The 25,032-nt window shown below is 37.6% G+C and overlaps 1 protein-coding gene across 1 annotated transcript in view; it reads right to left on the bottom strand.

The window, feature by feature from the left end:
* The window catches only part of CWF19L2 (CWF19 like cell cycle control factor 2), a 74,276-nt gene that overhangs the window by 28,344 nt on the left and 20,900 nt on the right, over positions 1-25,032 (bottom strand). The window contains exons 9-11 of the mRNA XM_065641935.1: positions 24,733-24,829; positions 23,373-23,462; positions 1,219-1,344 (exon numbers count right to left, since the gene is read on the bottom strand). Coding sequence (XP_065498007.1) covers positions 1,219-1,344; positions 23,373-23,462; positions 24,733-24,829 — 313 coding nt within the window. The remainder of the gene's footprint in view (positions 1-1,218; positions 1,345-23,372; positions 23,463-24,732; positions 24,830-25,032) is intronic.

Genomic DNA, 25,032 nt, shown 5'->3' with positions numbered 1-25,032 from the left:
TTAAAAATATGAACCTAGTGAGAAAGATCAACTACAAAAATCAGATCCTAGTAATTTCAAAATGTTTAAAGAATCAGAAATCAAACTAACCGCATCTAAAACAATTGGGCTTGCTGCTTCATTTGACCTAAGAAAAAAAAAAACAGCTTTCCCTTTCTTCAACTGCATCAGTAGGTCTAAACAAAATACAGCCGCTTCCCACAATCGCTATATCCTTTATATCCTTAAGCTATCACAGCTACATCATTACCACTCAGGAAAGATGTACAGTAATTCACTGAAACAGTTAATCAGCCCAGAAACATGGAATATTCCAAAAAGTAAACTTTATTATTTACAGAAGCTTTTCAATTGTCAAGTCACAGACGCTACTAAAAATATGTATAAATGTGATACCTCTGCTGGGAAATGCTGCCATCTTAGACAGAGAGTACAAGAGAACAGAGTTTGTCCTTTTGGGCAGGATTAACTAAATCCTGACGGAGCATAGGGAACAGTCATCAACATAAAGCAGAGATGGCATTTTCCAAAATGGAAACAACAGCAAGATGACAATCAATTCTTCACATTCTTGTGCCTTTCACTCCTCCATAGCAGTGTTACAAACTGAGCCGTCCTACTAATCAAGAACATACTTGCTAGAAGTATGAGGTATTGTCAACTCCTCTTTTCCCAAGACGATGGAAATATTAGTTTATTTACTGTTGCAAGCAAACATCCTAAGAATAAAACACTACGAGCTTCTCACTGTCCCCCAAAGCACTTTGTTACAAGGATTAGGTCATAGTATTTATTATCAGGAGTAGCAGTATTTTTGTTCAGGAGAAAATAAAATGAAAATTAGCTCCCAAGACCTGAGTATCCCAGTAAAATATTTCTTATTTTGGAAATATTCACCTCTACTAATCTGCATTATTTACATAATTTTAGGTAATATAAACTACTTGGCTAAGAGACTGTGATAATTGGAAAAACTTTTCCTTGAACGTGCATTTAAATAAGCCCTAAAGTGATCCCCAGGGAAACACAGTCTGAATATAAACTTAATATATGCTTAATAAATATGTACTCTAACACCTAATTACAATCATCTTCCAAAAGGGACTTTTTAACTACTTATTGACATTCTGATAAGATGCTCAGATTCATTATGGCATCATAAAAGTAAAACTACAAAATCATTGCGGAATTACACTGCAATACATTTGTAAAAGTTACCGTTTGTCGCTTTCTCCGTCCCCCTTTAGGCTCTTGCGGTTCAGTTGGTGCTGTCACAGGCCATGCCCTTCCGCTTCGATCTGTTCTGACAAGGACCACTTGTTCATCTTCTTGACAGCTTGAAGCCTGTGTCAGGTTTTAAAATGTATTTTAAAACAGATGATACACACAAAACCAAAAGAAACACCTAATCCACACTAAATAAATGTTTTAAATCCTGAAGATTAAATAAGAGCTTCTTTAAATTGTGTGTGTTCATTGCAATTCAAAGCAGACAGTATTATCTTACACAAGGTATTCTTTTCCACATTCAAAAAGAACACAATTTTAAAAATATATTCAGGTAGTTAAGTGCAGTGTTAATAAAACCTTTCCAAAATGAACCAAGTTTGTATTCCTGGTTCTTTCTTATAAAGCTTCATCCCCAGAAGAAATACAATATTTCTGAAGACTTAAATAGATAATATTGAATTAATATACGCCACCACCATTATAACAGCGTATTCCTGAAAACCATATGAAAAGCTGCCAGATATTACCACATCCAGCCTTTTTGTGAATTGGGGGCATCAGGGGTTTTTTGTTTCTTTAGCTAAGTTTTGAAAAGAAAAAATCCACTAACAAACTAGCCAAAACATCAGCTATTGCTTTTCAACATATTCAATTAGATCACACTTTTCTTTCCTACACTGCACCTACCATTAGTCACGGATCACTTTTATCACAATGTAACACTGAAAATTTTTTAATCTTGATTCTAGGATATGCAGAATAGGAGATAAAAACGGCTCAACATAAATATATCTCTCTATAGTGAAGAAGAAACAGATGAGTAGATGCACATTGATTATTTAGGTCAAATTAACTTACAGACTGAGGCAGAAATGACAACGTTTAAATCATCTGTTTGTGTGTTAAAATATATGGAAACAAAACCAAACATTTACCTGATATATGCCAAATAAATCATTTACCTTTGGATGGCAAACACATTCAGTCTCACATAAACAACAATGGTCCTTAAGTACTGTTTCTACATACCAAGAGAAATTTGGAATCATGAGAAAGATATATTTGAAGCCTGACTAAACCAAGCTCTTGAGGTGCTGGAGATGTGAGGTAAGAGGACAGGGCAACAAGGGAAGCTTTCACACACTTACCCTTGGTCCTCATGGTGGAACAGAACCAGCAGTTCATCTGCTGGAAGAGCAACACAGTAGGGCACAAGCAATCCAGACTCAAGTACATTGAGGACAAGTATTGACACAAATGCTGAACAAACCAACTAGGAGGGTTGCTCTACAGAATTTTCTACTTGGGGGAAAATAAAAAAAACCCACAACACAAAACCGAAACACACCACCCACAGTCTAATTGGGGCCATGGAAGTCAGCAGCTGCCTTGGCCGCAGCAACCATGAGACGCTGGAGCTTAAGATTCCCAGGGAAAGGAAGAAAGCAAGTAACAGAACAAAGAAAAACCCTGGACTGAAGGAAAATGGACTTCAGTTTATTCAGGGATCTGCTTGGCTGGATCTCATGGGAAATGGTCATGAAAGACAAGGTGCTCACAAGAACTGGATGGTCTACAAGAACAACTTTCACAGAGGATGAGAAGGGTCCATTTGATCTGCTATTAGGCTAAATGGGGAACATCTAACAAAAATAAAAGGACTCTTAACAGAAAGCGGAACCTGAGAAAAGTTACCCAGGAGGAACACTGAAGCACTTTCCAGGCATGCAGGGATAGAATTAGGAAAACCACAGCTGAAGCTGAAGGTACTAAGAGACACAAAGAACAAAAAGAAGGGATTCTGTGAGCATGCTGGATATCCTTCTACAAACAAGGACAACACAGGCCCACTGCTGAAAGACAGGAAAGGCCTAGTGACAAAGGACATGAAAGATGAAAGAGGCTGAGACACTCAATGCCTTGCCAGACTTTACCAGTGAGGTCTACCCTCGGGCTTCTCAAGCCCAGTGCCTAGCAGCAGAGTTTGGAGGACAGCTGTACTACCTGCAGGAAAGCAGAGCCAACTTAAAGACCACCTAAGCAAACGGGAAACATACTAGCTTACGGATCTAGAGGAGATGCACATATTGATTAAGCTGCACAAGAGGTCTCTCCCTATCACATCTGAAAAGCAGTGGTGATCGGTAGATGTCCCTGGAAAAAGGTAAATGTATACAGACACCTTCAAACAAATGAAGAAGAAACACCTCGTGAACAACAGGATGACCACCCTCAACTCAGTCCCCAGAAAAATTACAAAACAAGTCCTCACGGAAGCCCCTTCCAAGCACGACAGCAGCAAGGTGACTGGGAACAGCCAACACGGATTTGCAAAAGGCAAATAATTCCTGGTAAATCTGCCCTCTGCAGTGAGATGACTGGTTCAGTGCACAAGGAAAGTACTGGGAATGCTGTTTACCTTGACGTTTGCAAGGTTTTCAACGCAGTCTCATAGTATTGTCTTTGCCTGATTGGAGGGATGTGTAGCCTGCAAGATGGGTGGGAAATCATCTGGATTACCAGGCTCGAAGAGAAGTCGTCAATACTTCCAAGTCTAACCGGCATTCCTCATGGGTTAACTACCATGTTGTTATAGATGCCGTTCCTCAGGGGCTGACAGCGGGATCTACACGACTTGACTTCAACACCCTGGACAACGGAACAGAATGTGCTCTTGGCAGGTTTGCTGAGACTCTAAATAGGCAGGATGGAGATCTGGCTGACAGATTCGAGGGCAGGGTTGCCATTCAGAGGGACCTCAACAAACAGAAAGAACAGGCTGATGGGGACCTCAAACAAATGCTAAGTCTTGCACCTGGGGACAAACTCACACATTGGTAAAGGTTGAAGACAGACAAGGAGGCAACTCTGTAGAAAAAGTCAGGATGCTTGGTTGACAGCAGTGAAAAAATGAGTTTATGAGCCAGCTAATCAGATCCGGAGCTGTGGTTTCCACTTTGTAGATTATATAAAGTAATGAGAATTCTAGAGGCCAAAATGCTACTCTTAATCCTGCACATGCAATTTATTACACCAATTTTCTACCACAGAAGAACTGCAAAAAAGTCATTTTCAAAAGATCTCATAAACTGGTAAGATTACAGAGGGAAATGGGCAAGTGAAACAAGCTTAAAGCGTTCATTCTCAAAAAACTGTTCTAGCTCTGGACAAAATACAATAGAAGAACATCCTGACATAACTCTTATTTTTTTTAAATTATATAAGTATGTAGCCTTGAAACATGGTTGAGTGAAATAATTAGTTTTGTCAAGTACTAAAAAATATATAAAGTTGTCATTTTCCCCTCATTTAAACATAAACAGAAATTAATTTCTTGTAAATGTATTTTCAGATTAACATCTTTTGTATTATCAGCTAGAAGTTTTTCAGCAATTTCCTACTCTATATTTTAATATCTAATGTTGTTAAAGATACAAAACAGTGCTTAAGCAGACTTCCTGTGTTCTTTATACAGAACATAATACAACTGCTCATTTACAATGTTGACCTTTGCAAGACTGCACATTGCCTTTGCTTTCCTTGTAATCAACAGATATCAGCAAGAAATCTTTTATTATTTGCAAAAAAACCCCAGTTTGCTTACTGTTATTATTGCTGTCAAGTTCTAACCTGTTCTCTTTAATGAGACAAATAGAGCTAAATACACATCTTACCAGCTATTTCACAATTACTATTACCTGACAAAGCATGGAGACATTTTTATGACACAGAAAAGGTGACTATGTATTTTCTTTTTTCTTTAATATGTTTATTATAACTGCTGTAAGAGTTCAAAACTTCTAAACAGGAGCTACCTGAGCTAGAAATAGTGCAATCAGTCAAGTGAATCTTTTGCCTGACATACATCTTTTATTTAAACTGAATAGAGACCAATAGGAACCTAAAGATAAACAGTGTCATTTTCCTTTTACTATCTCTATCCACATTCTGAAGATTTTTTTTTTTTTGCAATACTGGCATTCACAAAGCACCATGAATCAGGATCCAAACTAAGACAGAACCCACAACTCATTGTCTGGTTTGAGTTTTTTTAAACTTTCATTTCAAACTTGAAAGGTAGATCACTACTGAAGAGGTATCACAAAATCCATGTCACAATTTACATAGGGATGCTACTGAAAAAAAAGTGCATGTCCAGTCTGCATTATGCTCCTATTTTCAACTTCAGTTGAAGGGGTAAAAAGAAAAAAACAAACAAAACATCCCTATTAGCTATGACTGCCAGTTCTGAGATTGTTTTACAAAGAGGAAAAACAGAACAGCTGTGAAAACATTAAATGCTGGATATCATATTCTGTTTGGACAGAAAAGCATAATCCCCAAACTCCTCGTCTACCCTTCAGCACTTAAGATCTTAGGAGCACCTAAGTTGTTATCAGTGGAATTCTAGAGCCATATCAAGTTATGCTTCCGAGCATGCTCAAAACTGCTCCCATGTTGCCAGAGATGGATGGTTTAACCCTGATTCCATATTGCCTGGACCAAGCACCCTTACCCCTAAGTTTTATCTCTGGTTGACTTAGGTCAGATCCAGCAATCCTTAACACTCTTGAGTTCATTAAAAGGGGCCACAAATTCAATGCAGAAAAAACTACCCTTTAGTAGAAATATCCCAGAGGAATATCATTCACTCATTTAACTTCAGTGCAGCTCAGGAAGGTTACAAACTCTATCTCCTATAACTTCTCTACCTATGAAGCAGGGAGGAGGAAGAGAAGGCCTAGAATACCTGTACAGCAGGAGTGAAAAACAGACATGGAGGACTCATTAAGCCAGAGTTTATCAGCACATATGAAAGCAGAGCATTATCTTGTAGCTCAGTGATATAAGCACTCTCACAGACTCCAGTCCTTCAGAAAAAAAATACCAGGGAGCATGATGAATACATCCATTTCCCAAAAAACTGCTTAAATACTTCGCTGCACCTCAGCTACTGCAAACTCTGTTTCTCGGGACGTGCAATTGCAGCTCACACAACTGCTGCCAGCTGCCCAAAGTGAAGCACGGGAGCGTTGAGTGCTGTTCCGTACCCCCCTCTTTGTGCACCCAGCCCTGGGTCTTCCTACACCTTCGCCTGCCGCCACCAACTACCTTCTTGCTTGGAATGGAAGTTGCTGCCTTTTCAGCCAACAGACGCCTGTTCAGATGATGGATGTCTTGTCAAGAGCCAGGTCAGCTCAGCTCCCTCCAAAACAGGGACAATTGTGCATTTCTACTTCACAGAGGTGTTCTCAGACTTATAAATATATATGGAGAGACACACATATAAAAATAAAAAGGCAGAAATTCTTCACCAGCAAAATAAGTATTTAACTTTATGAAAAGGAAAAAAAAAAAGAAAAAAGAAAAAAGAAAAAGCCTGAGACCTGCTTGATTACACTACAAAGATGTTTAGGTCAGTCAGTTGATTAAATTAGAGCCAAGAATGGGGACATCACTAAATCTGGTGATATTAGGACAGCCTTTGTCAAATCTTATAAACAACTTTATTAATCTCAATTTGAAGCTATTTTCCACCAAACAACTGATGTCTGCTTTACATCTGCCATCCTTGCCTAATGAAAGCTTGTCCCAGAATCCCTAATAAAGTCTGAAAATTTTGTAGATACTCAAGTATGCTAGCTTCAATGGCTTAACTATATTTTTCCAAGAGAAGTTACAGAAACATAAAAGTTACAGACCAAAAATCTGCCTAGATAAGCCAGACTTCTCTCTTCTGTATCATCAAAGGCAAATCTCATTTTGCAAAGCAAACCAGGATGTCCAACACTGGTCTGGTTCCAATAACAATAATGGTATTTTCAGAGAACATACATACAACACTACTTATTTCCAGCATCAGCCAGATGTCTGCCTCACCTGCTACATTTTCCCAAGATAAGGCATTTTCTCTCTGCTGGGAGGGGGAGAAGAGGTGATTCATTGCACAGGCGGCAGAGGCCACCTGCCTGCACCCCACACTTGCCAGGTGCTAAAGGTCAAACCTGGCTACAGACAGAGACAACTGGGGGGACACTGTTTTCATGTCATTGCTACGCTGTTCAGACAGGCGAGAGACCTAGTTATCCCTACAGCACTAAAAGCACTATTAATTTGAAAACAGAAAAACAACAAAAAATGATCAGCATTACATGAGTAAAGACAAAGAACAACAGGGTGGAGAAGGAATACAATACAAGGGAAAAGCAGAAGGATGTACGTTATACTTTTAAATGGGATATAAATGCAAGGCAGTATTCTGGATATAGCAGAGGTAACCGATGTAAGCTGCTAGGGCACTGGTCATTCCTTTCTTCATTAAAAAAAAAAACCCACACACAAACAAAAAACCAACGACAACAGGTAGACATTTGTAAATATTGTAATGCTTAAACAACCTATGACTTAGCAAGGCTCAGTGCTGTGACAGAGAGTAGAAACAATTTTAACAGTTGAAGGAGCTGAGGAAGAAAAAAGTATAAGAAAAAGCAAAGTTTTAAAAAATGAAATGAGGGGGAAAAAATGTTTCCTAGGGAGTAATTCACTTGACAACAAGAAACCCACCCATCTGCAATATCTGGTTGAAATAAGTACATTTTGTTTGAAATAGTAGAAAAGGCAAATACACGCACAGGCTCGGTATTTGAGACTTAACACAAGATAATCATGCAGAGAAAACTCATATAAAGAGCTGTACGAAAAGGCAGACGGGAAACAATAACTTTCAAAATTTATACACAGCAGACAGGGAAAGCAAAGATGAAGTTAACACCAACATATCACAGAAAACACGACAAATGTCCCAGTTCTTTAAAGACTTGGATAACTCTACAAGTTTGGAAGTTGAAGACATAACCACTGATGTTGCAGTGAAAACTCAAAAATCCAGAGCATTGCTAATTAGCCTGAAATAAAACAGACCTTTGCAGAAGGAAAAAGCCACCTTGCTCCAAACCACCCAAATGCACGTGGCCAAGCAGGGATACGGCAGCTCTCCCAAGAGGATCAGTCGAATGAACGTGCAGAAGGGGCAGCAAGGAACAGGAGCTGAATGGGTGGAAGGACACGCCTGACTGGGATTACACAGAACAGGACCCTTCAGAAACGGGTACTGGGGAGATTGTTCACTGGAAACTATGCGGGGGCCTGATGCCTTCAACAGGAGTTCCTACGAGTCTCCGAAAAGATGCTGATTCAGGTGAATCAAGTCCCTCCTTCCTCACATCTTTGGGTTGCTCAGACAAGAAAAGGGATGGAAATTTTCCACAAGGAATGGCTCCACCTTTTCCATTCCCAGTCTCTAAATTTTTATCCTATTGTATACACAACTTTTCAAAAAGATAAATCCCTAAAAGCAACAGACACAACAGCACTGCTGCTTTGCTCAGCAACTGCACAGAATAGTAAACATCAGATTCTTATGTCAAATTACAAGCACCTAATTCCTTTTTAAAAATCCATCCACAGATGTGTCTTCACTGAATTTTTTAAAATACAGATATTTCAAAAAGGATGCCATTGTTGAGCAGCCTATTATTTTCCCAAAATGAATACTTCCATTTTTCCACACGCAAGACTTCAGATGGCCTTACACTCTATTTGGGGCATTATGCTTCAAGAAAGATGCAAACTTAACAGATGAGAAACTGGAAAAAAGCAAGAAGAATGAATAGAGGACAAGAAAAGGTTATTTAAAAGAAAAAATTAAGAGATGGAAGAGAAGGAAGACGAAATCAGGGAATGTGCTGGTAGACTGCAAAAACTCAAGGTTTTGGCAAACAGAATACGTGATGAATAAGAGGAGAACAAAAATGTTTAAATTGCAGAAGAAATTCAAGTCAGGTATTAGAAAAGTTCTTACAACATTAAGGACTGTAGAACAACAGCACGGTTGCTTAAGAACATGGAATCATCATCATGGTTTTGGGTTTGTTTTTTTTTTTTTAAAAAAAAGGGTTAGAAAACTACCAAGAACCACAGATGTGTACAATGCACCTAGAGAGGAAGACAGTAAGGCATTAGTAACTTCTAATGAGAGATTTCAGCAGGCTCCCCTTTACACAACGTGAATTCATGCAAAGGATAAACTTTCAGATATAATATATACTGAATTCTTTGAGTCAGACCCCTCCCTACAGCTGGCTGGTTTTTGTGGGGTTTGTGAGGTTTGGGGTTGTTTTTCCTAATTGCAAAGTCCAGAGTCCTGAAACAATGAGTCTGATCATAACGTATTTAGATTTAATATTCCAGAGAAAAAGAAAAGGCAAAAAATTATAGTAATACTTAGCTTTAGAACACAAAGTGAAAAAAAAAAAGTAGTCCATCAAAGAGAAATGAAAAGGAGCAGATAAAAGGACAAAATAATTATGGGCAGCATGAAGACTAATGTGAAGTCATGTGAGAGAATAAAAGTAAATGCGTACTATGAAGCAAGATGAATCCAATGGATCAAATACACCAGGCATGATTATTCAGAAGATTAAAGATGTTATCAGAGGCAAAGACATCTTTCAGAAGTCAAAATCCTGTCTAAATAGAACTGAATGAAAAACATAACATAAATATAGAAAGGTAATTGTATTAACATAAAAAGGCAAGGCGCAAGTTGATTTTGAGGAAGAACTTACTAACAATAAATAGTAAAGCTATTTCTAAATACATCAGAAGCAGAAAGCTTTCTGGCAGAAAAAAAAGATGATCAAATGATTACAGCAGTATCAGAAGATGACATTTGCATAACAACATTTTTTTTCATTCTAAATATAGTATTTTCCTACTCAACCACCTTATTTTTCTTTTAAAAACAGAATAAACTTTAGGAATCATCTTTAAATCGAAATATCAGTAAAAAGAGTTTCAAGCAAGCTGCCATGAAGAGATGATTTTCACTAGAGGTCCCAAAAAGAATTCCAGTACATAATGTCCACATCCTTCAGCATGCATTCTATCACTTAAACAGGTCTCAGTACAAAAGTAATGGAGGGTGGCAAGTAAAACATAAACCTTTAAAAATATGACAAAGGCTGATTCTGGGAATTACAGGGTGATGCATCCAACATTTGTAATGGACAAACTCACACGAGTATAATAAAGAGCAGAATTCCTCTACACTTGAACAAATGCGGCACACTGGGAGAGAGCCTTTGCAGGGAAAGCCATGACTCACACAAGTATTAGACTTTTCTGAAGGATTTAAAGGAGCGTGGATACCAATCTAACTGCAAGAGTGTACTTAAAACTCTCATTTTATCTGTTGATATTTTCTTAACACAATATAGACCTGCATTTCTATGTGACATGATAGCCGGTAACACCTATGTGCCATTCAGCAAAGCGCAAGAATGGAGTAATTGCTTTCTTTCCTACTAACAAACTCTGAAATTGTCCGGGCAACCTTATAAACATTCCCAGGAACTGTTACCATCTTTCATAAATGAGGCAATAATTATCTTTTTGTGCTTTATGTAGAGATTCACTTCAGTCTTTTTTTTTTTTTTTCTTCTATTTTAACTTATTTTTTATATCGGGAGACTGTATTATTTCTTCATGCATTGGCATGGCATTACGTAGCTTACTTTAAACCTCTCAAGTTTCTGAATTAATGACTTCTTAAATAACATTAAATATTAAACATATTAAGCTGTATTATTAGCAGAAATGTTGATTCTAGTATTATAATAATTGTTCTTTAATAATTACCATCAGATAAATATTATCTCTATTTATATAAATACAACATAGGTTTAAAAAATACATTAAAGTATTTTAGATATTATACATTTTATTAAGTGTTACAACTGAAACTGGAGAAGAAGCTCAGTCCCTGAATCCTATGATGACTGCTACACAAACAATATAATTTACAGTCTGAAACAAACAAAGATAAGAGTGTATTTACAGAATGAGAGGGGAATTGTTTGTTCCCATTAAGGAATACGAATTTTTACTTCAGGCCAATTAAATATGCAAAGTACACGGTTGTTCTCTCCAAACGTACTAACCACTATATAGTGATTAACACCCAATTGAACAAAACAAAGCAGACAAGTCTGGTTTTGAAAGATAAATGTTTTAAATTAAATACATAAATAAATAAAATGCAGTTCTAAAAAATATTTTTGAACTCCCCAGAGGTGATGTCTGTTCCATAATCCAGCAGGAGGAAATGGAAAAACGCTGCCACCAGGTGTGCAGCTGAATTAGAGGAACAGACACTGAAGAAAGGGAGTGAGCAGGCCAAGCCTCTGAGATAGGATCTACTCCATTGGAACTGGGTCTCAATGGTAATAGCTAAAGAGAAGGCAATATATCTTGAGTCAGTATATTGTGGGATAAGGAGCAACTAGAGCTAGGAAAAACAAACTTTTTTAAAAATTACTGAGCCAACAAAAACTGGATGCTGTGTGAGGTGCGAGCTGTCTGCAGATGTTCACCGTGAGCGACTCCGCGGTGGTACGAGCACAGTGTGATGAGGGAATAACAAAGCTCAGCAACAGTCCCCAGCAAGGAACAAACCTCCACTACCAAACACTATAATAGCTGTGGACAAATTGGACACTGGACTAAGCACACAACCTGTGCCCTTTCTGTTACAGCCTATGGCCAATGGCTGTGCTTTGAGTATTGCCTTATGCCTCTCTTGGAAAAGTCAGTCCTTGTAATATCAAATACATGTCTAGGAGACATCTAGTACTTCTCAGAGTGCTGGATGTAGCTACTTCTTCCACCGTCTCCTGCTCTCTTCCATTACTCTTCTCCCATTTCGGTTACCCTTCTGTCAGGTTCTCAGGTTGTGTTTCCACACAATCACCAGTTTTCAGAAGGGTGAGTCCATCCCACACAGAAGGAGCCGTCTGCCTCCGCCAGCACTGGCCACACGTACGGGCACGGCCCATCGCTGAGGAGCCGCTGCAGCCGCACCTGGAGTCCCCGTGTGGCACAGGCTCCAAAGCCTCTGAGCCACCCCTCAGGCTCTGCTGTTCGCTGTGAATCATGAACTGTCAACTCGGAGGTAACGCTTACGAAATCGGCAGGCAGACCATTCTCCATAGCGAGACCAAGGTTTGGAACTCACAGCAAGATGAAATTAAAATGGTCGCAGGTCTGTAACAGCAGTCATAGAATCATAGAATCATTTCGGTTGGAAGAGACCCTCAAGATCAAGTCCAACCATGACCTAACTCTAGCACTAAGCCATGTCCCTAAGAACCTCATCTAAACCCCTTTTAAACACCTCCAGGGACAGTGACTCCATTTGCCTGGGCAGCCAGTTCCAGTGCTTCACAATCCTTTCAGTGAACAATCTGAACCTCCCTGGCACAACTTGAGGCCATTTCCTCTTGTCCTGTCACTTGTTACCTGGGAGAAGAGACCAACCCCCTCCATGCTACACCCTCCTTTCAGGTAGTTGCAGACAGCGATAAGGTCTCCCCTCAGCCTCCTTTTCTCCAGGCTGAACAGCCCCAGCTCCCTCAGCCGCTCCTCGTCACACTTGTGCTCCAGAGCACTCATCACTGTATTAAACTTGTATCTTTGATTTGCTTTCTTACAGCAGAAAAAAATAAGACTAAGAGAATTAGCAGCATGAGGAAGGCAAGGAAGAGCAAACTTCTACCCAGGTTAAAAATTCAGTATTGCAAGAAATACTCAGTAAACACAGTAATAAGCATCACTATTGCAACTTCAAAAAGTATTACGCTAATGTAGAAATGGGATTTTTAAAAGGTTATACGAGATCAGGAAGTTGGTCTGCCAAAATTAGCACCTTGCACTTAACCGTAGAACAGTAAAACACAGAAATGAACTAGTCTACCTAACAGTATTTTCATTAGGTAGTGCTAGGTTTACATATAAAGCACAAAGGGGGAAAAAAAAAAAAATCAACACACAACAGGAAAAACCACAACATGCCTCCTATTTCTGAATTAAAATATTAATAATTAGAAAAGGATTAGGTACTTAGATAACTACAAATTGTTTGGTCTCTATCCTTTCTTTCTCCCACTCAGTGAGTGACACAGGTTAATAACATGTTATGTAAAAAATTTTATTTCATCTTATTGATATAAAATCGGTTGCCCTTTAAATCAACAATTCTTTGTTGTTATATTATGAAAAACTCACTGTTTATTACTAAGAATGAGTAGCCTGACCTTCTTATTCATCTCCTCTTTATACTGAAAGTCTCCAATCACCCTTGCATTCAAAAATCTTTTTATTTGCTCTCAGTACTTATTTCCTTATAGCATCTCTCAAATAGGGCGATCAGAATAAAACCTCCTGAGTAGAATGGACATGCACACAAACCTCAAATCAGACTCAGTAAGAGTCATACTGCCAGGCTGTGCAAGTAAGATTGAAACTAGTAGTGTGTAACTCACAGCAGACTGCTCTAAGTCCAGTATGTGCCCAGTAATGGAGCAAACTAAAGCTATTAAGTCTAACTTACAATAATACTGGATGTCAGGAAGCCACATAACCTTGCAAATACAACTTCAATTAAAAAAAAAAGGTATAAATATGTAGTTTGATATTTTAAATTGTTAGCTACACTTTGAAATGGTTAGTCACTTAACCACGCCATCAACGAGCCACTGTAGGTATGGAATGAAAGAAAATTTTTTAAAATTTAGTGATTCGATGGCTTGTTTCTATAGCAAGAACATCTGATAGAAAACATACATACTTAGATGATAAAAAAGTATGTTGCAGCATGTTGGCTCTTAAATCCACAAATTCCATTTTCGTCTTATCAAATACAGAAATGTAATATTCAACTGAGGGGTTAAGCAGAGGTTTGGCATATGTAAATAAAAATAGCATTTACTTAATTAAATATTAACATCTAGTAACAAGTAAATTAAAAAGTCCAGTAAAAATACTGCAAGAAGTTTCAAAAATGTTCAGGCCTCAATATTCACTATTTAGAAAAGAGATTTACCCTAGCTCTGCTATATGAGGTATTTTCAGAGACTGTATTATCAGAAAAGGTACTTCTACAAACTGAAAGCAATGGATTAACTCAACCAAAAAATAGTAATTCAGGCATATGAGAGCGCTTAATCATGCATTTTTATTAGAAAGAAAAGTTGTCCAATCTGAAAAAATTAGTATTAAAGGAGTATATGTAGAAAAGGATCTTAAAAAAAAAAAAAGCAGACGAAGAAGGTGGACAATTAGATGTTGTAGAACAAAGATTCAACTGTGCATCCTTTTCAGCTTCTGCTCATGTGTCTCCTGAAGCCATTATCACTGCTGATATTTTGGGAGACATCAGAAGACAAAGACTTGAAAAAGCAAGGAGCCTGTAACATCTTCTTCCCTAGACAGGCAGCACGGAACGGTGACGCTGCTACTGACACTGGTGGTGGCGCTTCCACTCCCCACAGCCGTCACTGCAGCGCCCAGGAAGAACCTCTGTAAAAATCTCACATGCACAGCTGGAAGTGTCTCCTTATCCAGATGTGCTGGCCCAAAGCCAAATGTCTCCGTTCCTTTCAGAAGGACGGCTGCGCAGTGTAATTGCTCCCCTTAAACAGCCTATTTCTGTAAAACGTTTCTACTTTATGTTGGTAGCAATGGCTAATGAGACCTAACATGTAATTACACTAAAGACCAGGTGGTCCCAACAGTCACTGGTTGATCAAATTCTCCTTTCAAAACCTCACTCTGAACACAACCATTTTGTTTCATTGCTTAAACATACAAAACACGTTGTTAATTCATGGTTCACACTTTTATAAATGGTTTTATGTGTAAATTATTTTAAGTCCAAACAGGTTTAATAATTTACCAAAACTGCGCAAGGACCAACAGAAGCATGAGCAAGGTTCTACCTTTCCATTTCACACTGGCAGGATCTACTGTACTAGAAAGGCCTTCCAGGAATGCTTTTGTTTTTGCTCGGGGCTTGTGAGCTATCAAATTTGTTAAGAAAACCAGAACTTACTCTGAGGAAACACAATGAAAGGGTAGATAAAGCACTAAAAAGATGCAGAAACTCAACACAGTATTAGGAGAAAAACAGAGCTAGAAAAACATGACAGCATCAGCTATGAGTGCTGGTGGCACTTGGATATGGTTTTTGCTTCCAGTGCCAAAGCACATTCCAAAGCTTTTGTATTATCAGTTTGAACTCTAAGGAAGTTTTATCCACTCTGCCCATTTGTTACATGTACTGAAACCAGTAAGATATTTTACATCATTTAGTTACCAATACAATCTCTCCAGTACTTTTTAATTGCAAAAACCGATTTCCTATAAATTACATTCCGGAAGTTAAGCTGTTTTGTCTTAGTACGTTTTTATCTTACAAATAATTGTGTAATCATCTCTTACTGACATCAGCAAGAGTGTTCAGGAAATATACTCACCAGAATCTGCATATCCCCATTATTTTTTAAAAGTATGAACTCATTATTAAAGTTGTTGTGCAAAAGTATGCCCATTTTATTATTCCCTCTTCCAGTTAAAGATAGTCAACTCTTTGTATGGAAAATAAACTTTTGCTGAAGAAAGGCACAGCTATCCTGCAGATGAGATTAAAGTGTGATGGAACAGCAGGAATTAGAAATTTTGATGAGTTGAAGATATCTGAGAGTAAACAGGCCAAGAGCCATCTGCTGCTGTATCTCCCCACCATCTGAAGTTCCAAATGAAATCACAGATTTTTATTGTGCATTTAGCAAGGATCATTAATCCCCAGCATTCTAGTTTTTATACAAGTGTCTCAGCTATATTTTTCTGAGAGGCAGTTTTAAACAACTTTTTAAATTATTCTGTATATGTCATAAGTCTAAAAGCATTACTACAACTGTATAGAAGTTCTGCATCGGGTATGTCACAATGAAAGGCCACTCAACCAAGTGTTATTTAAACATATTGCGGGTAAATTTTGACAAACAAATTTTTTTTTTTTGCAGAAAAATATCTGTGTTTATAGTCTCCTTTCCCAAACCTAAAATTAAACATGCTGGCACTCCTGCAGTTTTGAGTGTTAATTTTCAGGGTGCTTTGGGGTTTTTTTGTTTGGTTTGGATTTGTTGTTTGTTTACTTGTTTAAAATGAAAAAAACCCACACCTCATAAGCACTGATGATTTTTCTTCTTTCTTTCACTTCCTATTCTGAAGTATTAATCACTCTAAATTTTACATGTATACACACATATATACAAACACAGACACACACAAACACACTACTTTACTTTTAGATAACCTTTTTCCAAGGCTCTTTTTCCAAGCTATTTTCAAAAAGGCCAATCTTGAAAACACAATGAAAAATAAAGAAACACTCTCAATTTTCTCTATTATCATTATTGGAACCAATAGCATATTATTTCAGGTTTGTTCCACAACTGATTGCTCTCAGCTACTCCTAACATCATCTGGTTTACTTGTCTCAGGATAATAACTGTGCTGCAAATAATTTCTCTGGATAAAGATCCAGCATGTTCTGTCCTGTCTCTCTTAAGACAGAACTATATGTAATGGTATGCAATGGATGGTATTTTACCGTAAATAGGATTTGAGGTATAAGCTGAGCTGTTGTATTCAGTTTCCTGTCTGAAAAACGGTAGGTGTTAATTCTTAAAAAAGAAGATAAAAACAAACAAACTTTTATACTGATCTAGGTTCCGCAGAATTATTTCTCAGTCTAGACTCTAATGCATCTCCAGGATCCAAATGAAACATCTGACCTTCGATACATCAAAATTTGTGTTCAGATGTAGTTTGTAAGAGGTGGTGTTGGAAATGTAATCATCCTTATTATTTATACTTGGGAAGAGTAACTTAAAAAAAAACCAGAAGCATTTGAAGTATGTGAAGCTCTTGATATGATGAATGGTTTCACTAAAAGACAAGCCCTACTCATGTCATAAAACTAGCTAAATTAACTTTTCCTTGCACTATAAATCATCTCTGAGATGCAAAAGTAACGGCGAGTGTTACTCTTACAGAACAAATGGGTAGCATAGAAAAAGTTTTCTCCTCTAAAGCAGCATCACGTCAGTCAGATGCCTACTGTAAAGTGAAATACAGTGCTGGCCACAATTGAAGACTATGGCTCTAGAGATATCTTTCATGCCCAAGAAGCTTCACAGAAGCACCTACATATCTTCATTACACAACCTTCAGGAGATTTTTTTCAGAGTTTTTTGCTCTATGTTGAGGAATATATCTGGTGGAATATATTTATATATGCTATATGTGCATATATATGCATATATATACACACACATCTATCTCAATCATTGTTTTATTCCTTATGCTTTAAATATATTTATTAAATGAATCATAATAGACTGAAGACTGATGAACTTTCATAGAAAAATCCATTATTCAAATGAAGATTTGCTATGCTGAAGTCATTTGTGTTTTCCTTACAATTTCTCAAAAGTGTGACAGAAAAGCCTGTATCTGTTTATACTTTTCCAGAACTTCACTCTCTTATTTTAAATACTCTATATTATAGTATATCCTCTATGTTATTTTGCTTAAAGTACCATCTTCTACTTCTCATTCAATTTTGCATTGATTTTGCCTTTTAAACACAATTCATCATTATTAAGAACTGTCTCTGGCAACTGCTCAGCAGAGACTACTTTCTGTTTGCTGCATACTGATTAAGTGCCATGGAACATGGTAACAAGCTTAGGGTTGAGAAGCTTTTTTTTCTTATAGGCCAGATTTCACTTAGAATTCAAAACAGTTTTAAAAGATGCTTATACTTCATTCATCCACCACCATGAACTGAGTCTAGATTTACTTAATTCTGTATCTTGTCAATATATTTTCTGATTTAAAAAATAAACACAGTTATGTTTGTAGCAACACAAAACCAAATAATTTTTCATTTAGCAGATTTGACTCTAATTCTCATGCAGGGACCATACTGAAAGAAGCATGAGAAAAAATAGAAAAAATTCTGGAAAAAATTGAAAAAGGCAAAGCACACAAATAATGCACATCATATATTATTTAGAATTGCCATAAAGAACACCTTCTACAGGCAGATTAAAACATAAAAGCAGCTATACTGGATCAAACCAAAGGCAAACATGCCTTCTCCAGCAGTAGCTAAAAGGGAATGCCTGATGCAGAGTACAAAAGGAAGGATGCCTCCAAGTATCTGTGACTCTGAAGCTGAGAGACACACATCATTTCTGTACAGTTCTCCAGGGATTTATTTCTCATGAACTTGTCCGGTCTCTCCTTGAATCTACTCAAGCCCCCAGCACCCACAACATCCTGGAGCAACCATCCTGTGAAGAAACACATTTTTTTCCACTTGTTTTCAATATGCCTTTTCAATTTGGACTGGATGATCACTCTATGTCCCTTGCAACTGAAATAGTCTACATTCTGCCTCTTGCTTATTTAAATTTTACCTCCCAACTTTTGTACCACCAAAAACCACTGCAAATGATGTGCTTCAAAGGAGTGCTGATGTTCCAGATATATTTTGTTAAGTAAAAATACAGAATAAAAGCAGAAATTACATCAGTTATGACCAGTGTTGACAATGGCAGAGGTAACATCCTCATAACCGATGCATTCAGATCAAGAGCTGTGTAGCACTGTCAGATAACAGAAATACAAACTGTACTTAGAGGTAAACCATGAACATTTGGAAGTTATTTTTTTAAGTGCTGAAGTCTCCACAATGTTCTGCTATCTCCTTACATTCAGTAAGTACTCATTTTCATCACCTATCCTAACTCAGAAACCTTGTGGCACAGTAGCCTTCTCTTGCACAGTTTCACTAGGGCTCAAAGTGAAACTTTGCTTTTCTCAAAATGCCCACGACAAATTAGACATGAGCATCTGAATATAAGCATCATTTAACTCTATCACAAATGAAATTAAAATATTTAATTCAGGCTTAGTTCCTTCATGCAGCCCAAATGCCTCTTTTGCATATTCACCCCATTTTTTTATTTCCATAGACCCTGAAGGTTGCCTCCTGCTCAAACATAAAGGCAAAACAAGCACAATCTACATTTTAATTCATCCTATTAAAAAGGGTCTTTGCATATGAATTCATTGTAGTTGTATAATGTGACTCAAGTATTTAAGTACAGTAGCCATTAAGGCCCCAAATTTCACTTAACGGATAGTTTAACCGTAATCCTAAAATTTATAGAGCTATAGGCTTAAGGCACCTTGCAGTGAATGACAGGGGGCTCTACCCAAGCAGAGACACCCACGCAATGTGCAACAGCCCCACCACACCGGTAACTTCTGTCTACGGACGTCCAGGATGCTACAGGCACCCAAGGGGACACCTCTCTCACTGGAGCCAAGCGCACAAAACCGGCTGAGGCACTCCTGCATTTTGGACTTAGTGCTTTTAGTCATAGATTTTCCACTTACAACCACACACACAGTCTCTGCCCCATGACGGGTATCTAATCTAATCCAACGAGCCCTAAATCAGGCTTGTTCAGTGTCTAGAGTGCTTGAACTGTTGTTCCAATCTGATTTCACGTTTCAAACTGGAAATATTAGGATCAAAATGTTTATTTAATGTTACTAATACTTAAAATAACCTGTGTTGCACTTAAGGATATCAGATACTGGCATATTCAGAGGTGCAAAGAGAAGAAATGTTAATAAATCTACCTCTTACCTCCCATTATCTTCCTGTCTAGTCAGGTGTTGTTTGACAAAGCCTCGTTACTGAGGAGCTCTCCCAACTTATGGCAGCCTCATATACAGTGGTGTCCCCACAGTCTTCCTCCTCACTGCAGAGCAGAGAACTTGGATCTTCTTAACTGCATATTCAGGCTTTAAGCCTAATAGGAATGCTTCGTAGCTCTCCTAGCACAGCTAACTAGGAAAATACTTATGATAGTTCAGAGGCTATTAAAAAACACTTATCCTCTACATCGGTTTCTTGTGTGTGTGTGTGTGTGTGTGTGTATATATATATATGTACATGTTTGTGTTTATTTATAGATACAGATATATTATCCAAGAAAAACAGCTACAGGAAAGAAGTAGGAAAAAGTGCAATTGAGAAACTAAATATTTAACATGATGTGAAAATGATGTGGTGGAAAAAATTAAACAACTTCAGTGAACCAATATCCCCAAACAACACTCCCTAGTATTTTTTCATGAAATCCCAAAAAAGCAAGATAACAGCTGCTCATATGCCTTCAGGAGGAATATACATAACAACTAACCTCTTTAAATATATATAAAAACTAATCTCTTCCAAAAAACCACACAAATATTACTGAAAAATTCGTATCTTAATTCAGGCAAAATAATTCCATTTATAAAGCTACTCGAAAGCCACAAATAATTTAAGAACAACCCAATAAATCTTTGGCTTTTCTACACTTTTGACACATGGAAGGCAGTTGAAAACAAATCAAATGTTAGACAGGCAAAATGAGGGCTGGTAGTGCATAAAAGAAATGTTTCAATAGTGCTGAAAAATGGTTTAAGCCAAAGTTACTATTTTTCTTTCAATTTCAAGAGAATCCAAACATGTTTTAGCCTATACTGAATTTTAATATGGTATGATTTCATACACAGAAAACCTATACCATTATTACTTGTGGGTGTTCACTTCATTTAATAGAAACACACAAAAATAAAAAAGAAAACAACATTCCCCTTCCTCAAGGTAATTTTTTTGCTATAAAATTACCCAAGTGGGCTTACTTAGGATACAGCTATGGACTTCTCTTCTGCTTGAGTATCTTTTACAATTTTCTTGCTACTCTAGGTTCAGAAAGATGTACACATCCATACTTTTTGGCTTCTTTCACCTGGAAATCTCTACTTGCAACATCTAAATGAATCACAAACAGGAGGTGTAAGGATGACTTTGGCCAAAACAAAAACTTGTACCATAACAGTCTTATCACAGAATCACAGAATCACAGAATGTTAGGGATTGGAAGGGACCTCGAAAGATCATCTAGTCCAATCCCCCTGCCAAGGCAGGAACACCTAGGTGAGGTTACACAGGAAGGCGTCCAGGCAGGTTTTGAATGTCTCCAGAGAAGGAGACTCCACAACCTCCCTGGGCAGCCTGTTCCAGTGTTCCGTCTTACCAGGATCTGTACGCATAGTAAAATGTATCAACTGATAGACATAAGGTTTTTAAACACCAAACGTTGGTATTTGTGGATTTGAAGTATAATTTTCATTCCTGTAGTTGCTTGGGGTAGAATTCTTCTCTAAATCAAACAAGCTGTAAAAGCTAGTTTTGCCTCTATTCTCGCAAACAAACAAATAAATAAAACCAGGATTTAAGCTACCACTTTACAGTCCCTTCAGTCTGTATTTTCTTGATCATTTAAGGCAGAACAAACCAGCGCTGCTGTCAAAAGAATTGATTATGTCCTCTGTACAAACCCCAGCTGCCCCTGCACACGCCACGTACTCACACGAGTCTTCATTCAGTCACATAGAGAACTGAATTGGGAAATTGATCCATGTTCGATTAATCAAGAAGGAAAAAAAAACCTTCTTAGGGAGATGCATTCAGAATTGCCTTCACTGCTTCCTGATTTATCTCCCCAGTTCTCCCAACAGAAATGAAAATAAGGCAAGGCCACATTTCAGGACCTTTCAGTACAACATTAGCCACACTCCTCCCAGAAAGCAGAGACAGACCTGCCTGAAACAAAACGCTGCATGTTTGGTATTGGTAGTGGAGGCAAAGCTATCAAACCTTGGGATCAATGGGACATCATTTTGGAAAACCACTTCTGTGGAAACTGCTTCAGGTATCGAACCTGCAATACACCCGGCTGAGGCTCTCACTTGGGTGGTCAATGTTCTAGAAAGACTGATTCGTACAGTTTCCAATACACCCTCACAAATCGGCCTCTTTTGTGTTCCGAGATGGTTTCTGAATATCACAGCTGTTCAGACAGAGTGTAGTATAGCTGCCACTTGATACCTAGGAGTACACATTCTGCTTGTGTCCCAGTAGCCCAAAACCAGTTTGAAAGTGTAAAACCAGTAAGACTACTCTGGCAACTATCACAAGGATAGGACTTAGGACACAGCAACCGTCAGCTTTGCTGGGCTGTTCACACTCAAACCCCACATAATACAGGCCAGAAGTTGCCATGAAACAGGCACAGGCAAGACATATTCAGAAAGACAAGACAGCAAGCCTCTAAAATGTACAGGAAGACCTTCGCTCTCTGGAAAGCAAGACCTAGCAGTAATTAAAACCCAAATGACTTCAAATAAACGTCAAGGTTTTCACCATCATTTGCGGAGTCTGTCAATTTACTGCCAGCCTAAGAAGCTGAGCAACTTTACAGCAAGTTGTAAAGAGGTTGATGTTGTTCCGGTGCGACGCAGTTCAAGAGCCAGCCTTTGCAGAATTACCAATATAAGCTGCTGTATCTGCAAGAGACGGTTTGCACTGGCAAATCATGGAAAGCCCAAGACAGCAGGACTGTCAACAGCCCTGGCTCTCACAAACTAAAGATCATTTCTGCAAGACAAATGAACTTTAACATAAAAATAAGCATTCTGAGATGAACAGACCTAAAAACAAGTTCCTACCTCTGGAATTATGTAAGACGCTGATCCTGAGCATCAGAGAAAGCCAACGTGGAACTCACAAGGGTAGACATTTTGCTATTAAGATACTTCAGAAAGGAAACTGGAGTCAAATTGAACAACAACATCAGTTTTTGCTAAAAGTCTCCTCTCTGGCATGAGGACAGACCTCATAAAAGAAGATATAGACTGCTTCCTTATACCCATATCAAAGTTGGTATGGAAGATTACTATCCATTTCTTGAATATCAACCACTCTTTGAAAAGAACACCATTTGAAGAAGCGCCAGCTTCTTCAGAGACATCAGAATTACTTAACAGCCAGCACAGTCAACACCACAACACACATCAGTTTTACTTTTAATGGAAGATATATATCATTGCAGAGAAAATATCACCAGTAAAAAAAAAAAAATCCTATGGAAGTTGTTAAATTACAATGGAAAGAGTTTTGTTTACCACCAAAAAGCACAACTCAATTTGAACAGTAACTCACCTAAAGTCACACCTAATAATTTTCCTAAGTATGTTTCTCTATTCACCTGCTACCTGTATTATACTATTGTGTTACCACAAAGAAAAGAAGAGTATTTTCCCCTTACCTCTCTGCCAGACTTTGCTGGAACCTGCCCTTGAGTCTCTCTCAATTTGCGAGCATTATCAAGTTCTGCTTGAAGTTCTGAAGCTAACTCCTACAAAGAAAGTGGTAGTACTCCATTAGTTTAACCATTTAAACTTTTAGAGACTTTTATATCAGAATTAACGATCCATTCAATTTCTTTGTGTTTTGATATATTCTTTTAAACTCTAATGACACAAAAGATTTCAAAAGGACAGGATTTCTAAAAAAGGTGTATTTGTTCAAACTTCGTAAAGCTAGATACACACATTTGTGTCTAATGTCTGTGGAAAAAGAATTCATAATATAAAATCAGTTTGAAAAGAAAATATTTATAAAATGGACACTTTCTCCTAACAAAAATTATGTGATAGGGGCATTGACAAAGACCAAAACCATATCCTAATCCAGCAATAAATTCATATACCAAACATCCTAAAACTTCCCACAAACCAAAGTATCAATGGCTCTCAGGAAAGATTAATTTGGCACATGAAGGTGTAACATGTCTTATTTATTACTTCTTAGTGATGCAGATTTCAGTGCAAATATTCTGTCACAAGAGGCAACTTAAACAGGTGCATTAAAAAATAATTTTTTTTTAAAGGCCCATAGTGATAGGATCCACTTCTATAAAATGTTATTTTACTATCTCCTTCAAAAATTTTCAGCAATATTTCCTTAAGAGCAGTAATTCAGAGCAAGCACTTGTAAAACATGGCTTTAAAACTAACACTTTGACCTTGTTATAATTAAAATTTCCAGGCAGTACTACTGACCGCAATTAACTCACTATAGCCATACTTAATGTAATAAAAAAGTATATACTTCCAGAGTTTAGAGTGTTCCAAAAGATTGAAATTCTTGTTCCTTCAGATCGCTGTCTGAAACAAGCCTCCTGAAGCAACATTAAATATTTATATTTCCATAGCATAATAAGTATGCTTATACAACAGAGCTATGGACCTCAAACACCTACTTGTGACAAGGCTGATGAAATAACAAAAGTTCCAGACACTGTCTACCTTATAACACTGAGAGCTTTGAAGTTCTCACCTGCTCTCTGCATAATAAAAAGACATTAAATCCTACAAAAAAGACAGATATCAACTGGCTTTGGCTATGCTACCTAGCCTGCAAAACCTGGGGACCCAAGTCCTATATTCTAGTCTACAAAGCATTGCATTTAAAGCAGAAGTTACAGTAAAAGTAGTATCTTCAAATCCTACCCGATCAAATTTTGCAGGAATATATATATATATTTTTTTTTTTAAAACAATTAAATCACTGTGAACTTTAAAGAAAAATTTCAGTAAATTATGACAATTTTTCAAAGACATTACCATGTCTCCCATGAGTTCTGCTTTCACAATCCTCGCTCCCAGTCTGTTCATCTCATCTTCACTAAGGACCCGAGGTGGCTCATCCTTTGATGTATATCTGTAAAACACCAGCAGCACTAAATCCATAGAAAAACAACCTAGTATTCACCTGTGAAATTAAGTATTATATGTCTACTGTACCGGTACATATGCTCCTATTGTCAAATTAATTGATAACAACATATAATAAAAACATATTTGCAATCAGAAGTTGTCAAGGCCTCTGAAACCACAAAGCTTGAATAAAATTTTTATGAGCTG

Source organism: Caloenas nicobarica, chromosome 1, assembly GCF_036013445.1.
Source record: "Caloenas nicobarica isolate bCalNic1 chromosome 1, bCalNic1.hap1, whole genome shotgun sequence".
In the NCBI taxonomy this organism is placed as follows: Eukaryota; Metazoa; Chordata; class Aves; order Columbiformes; family Columbidae; genus Caloenas; species Caloenas nicobarica.
This window is presented reverse-complemented; position numbering and strand designations above follow the sequence as displayed.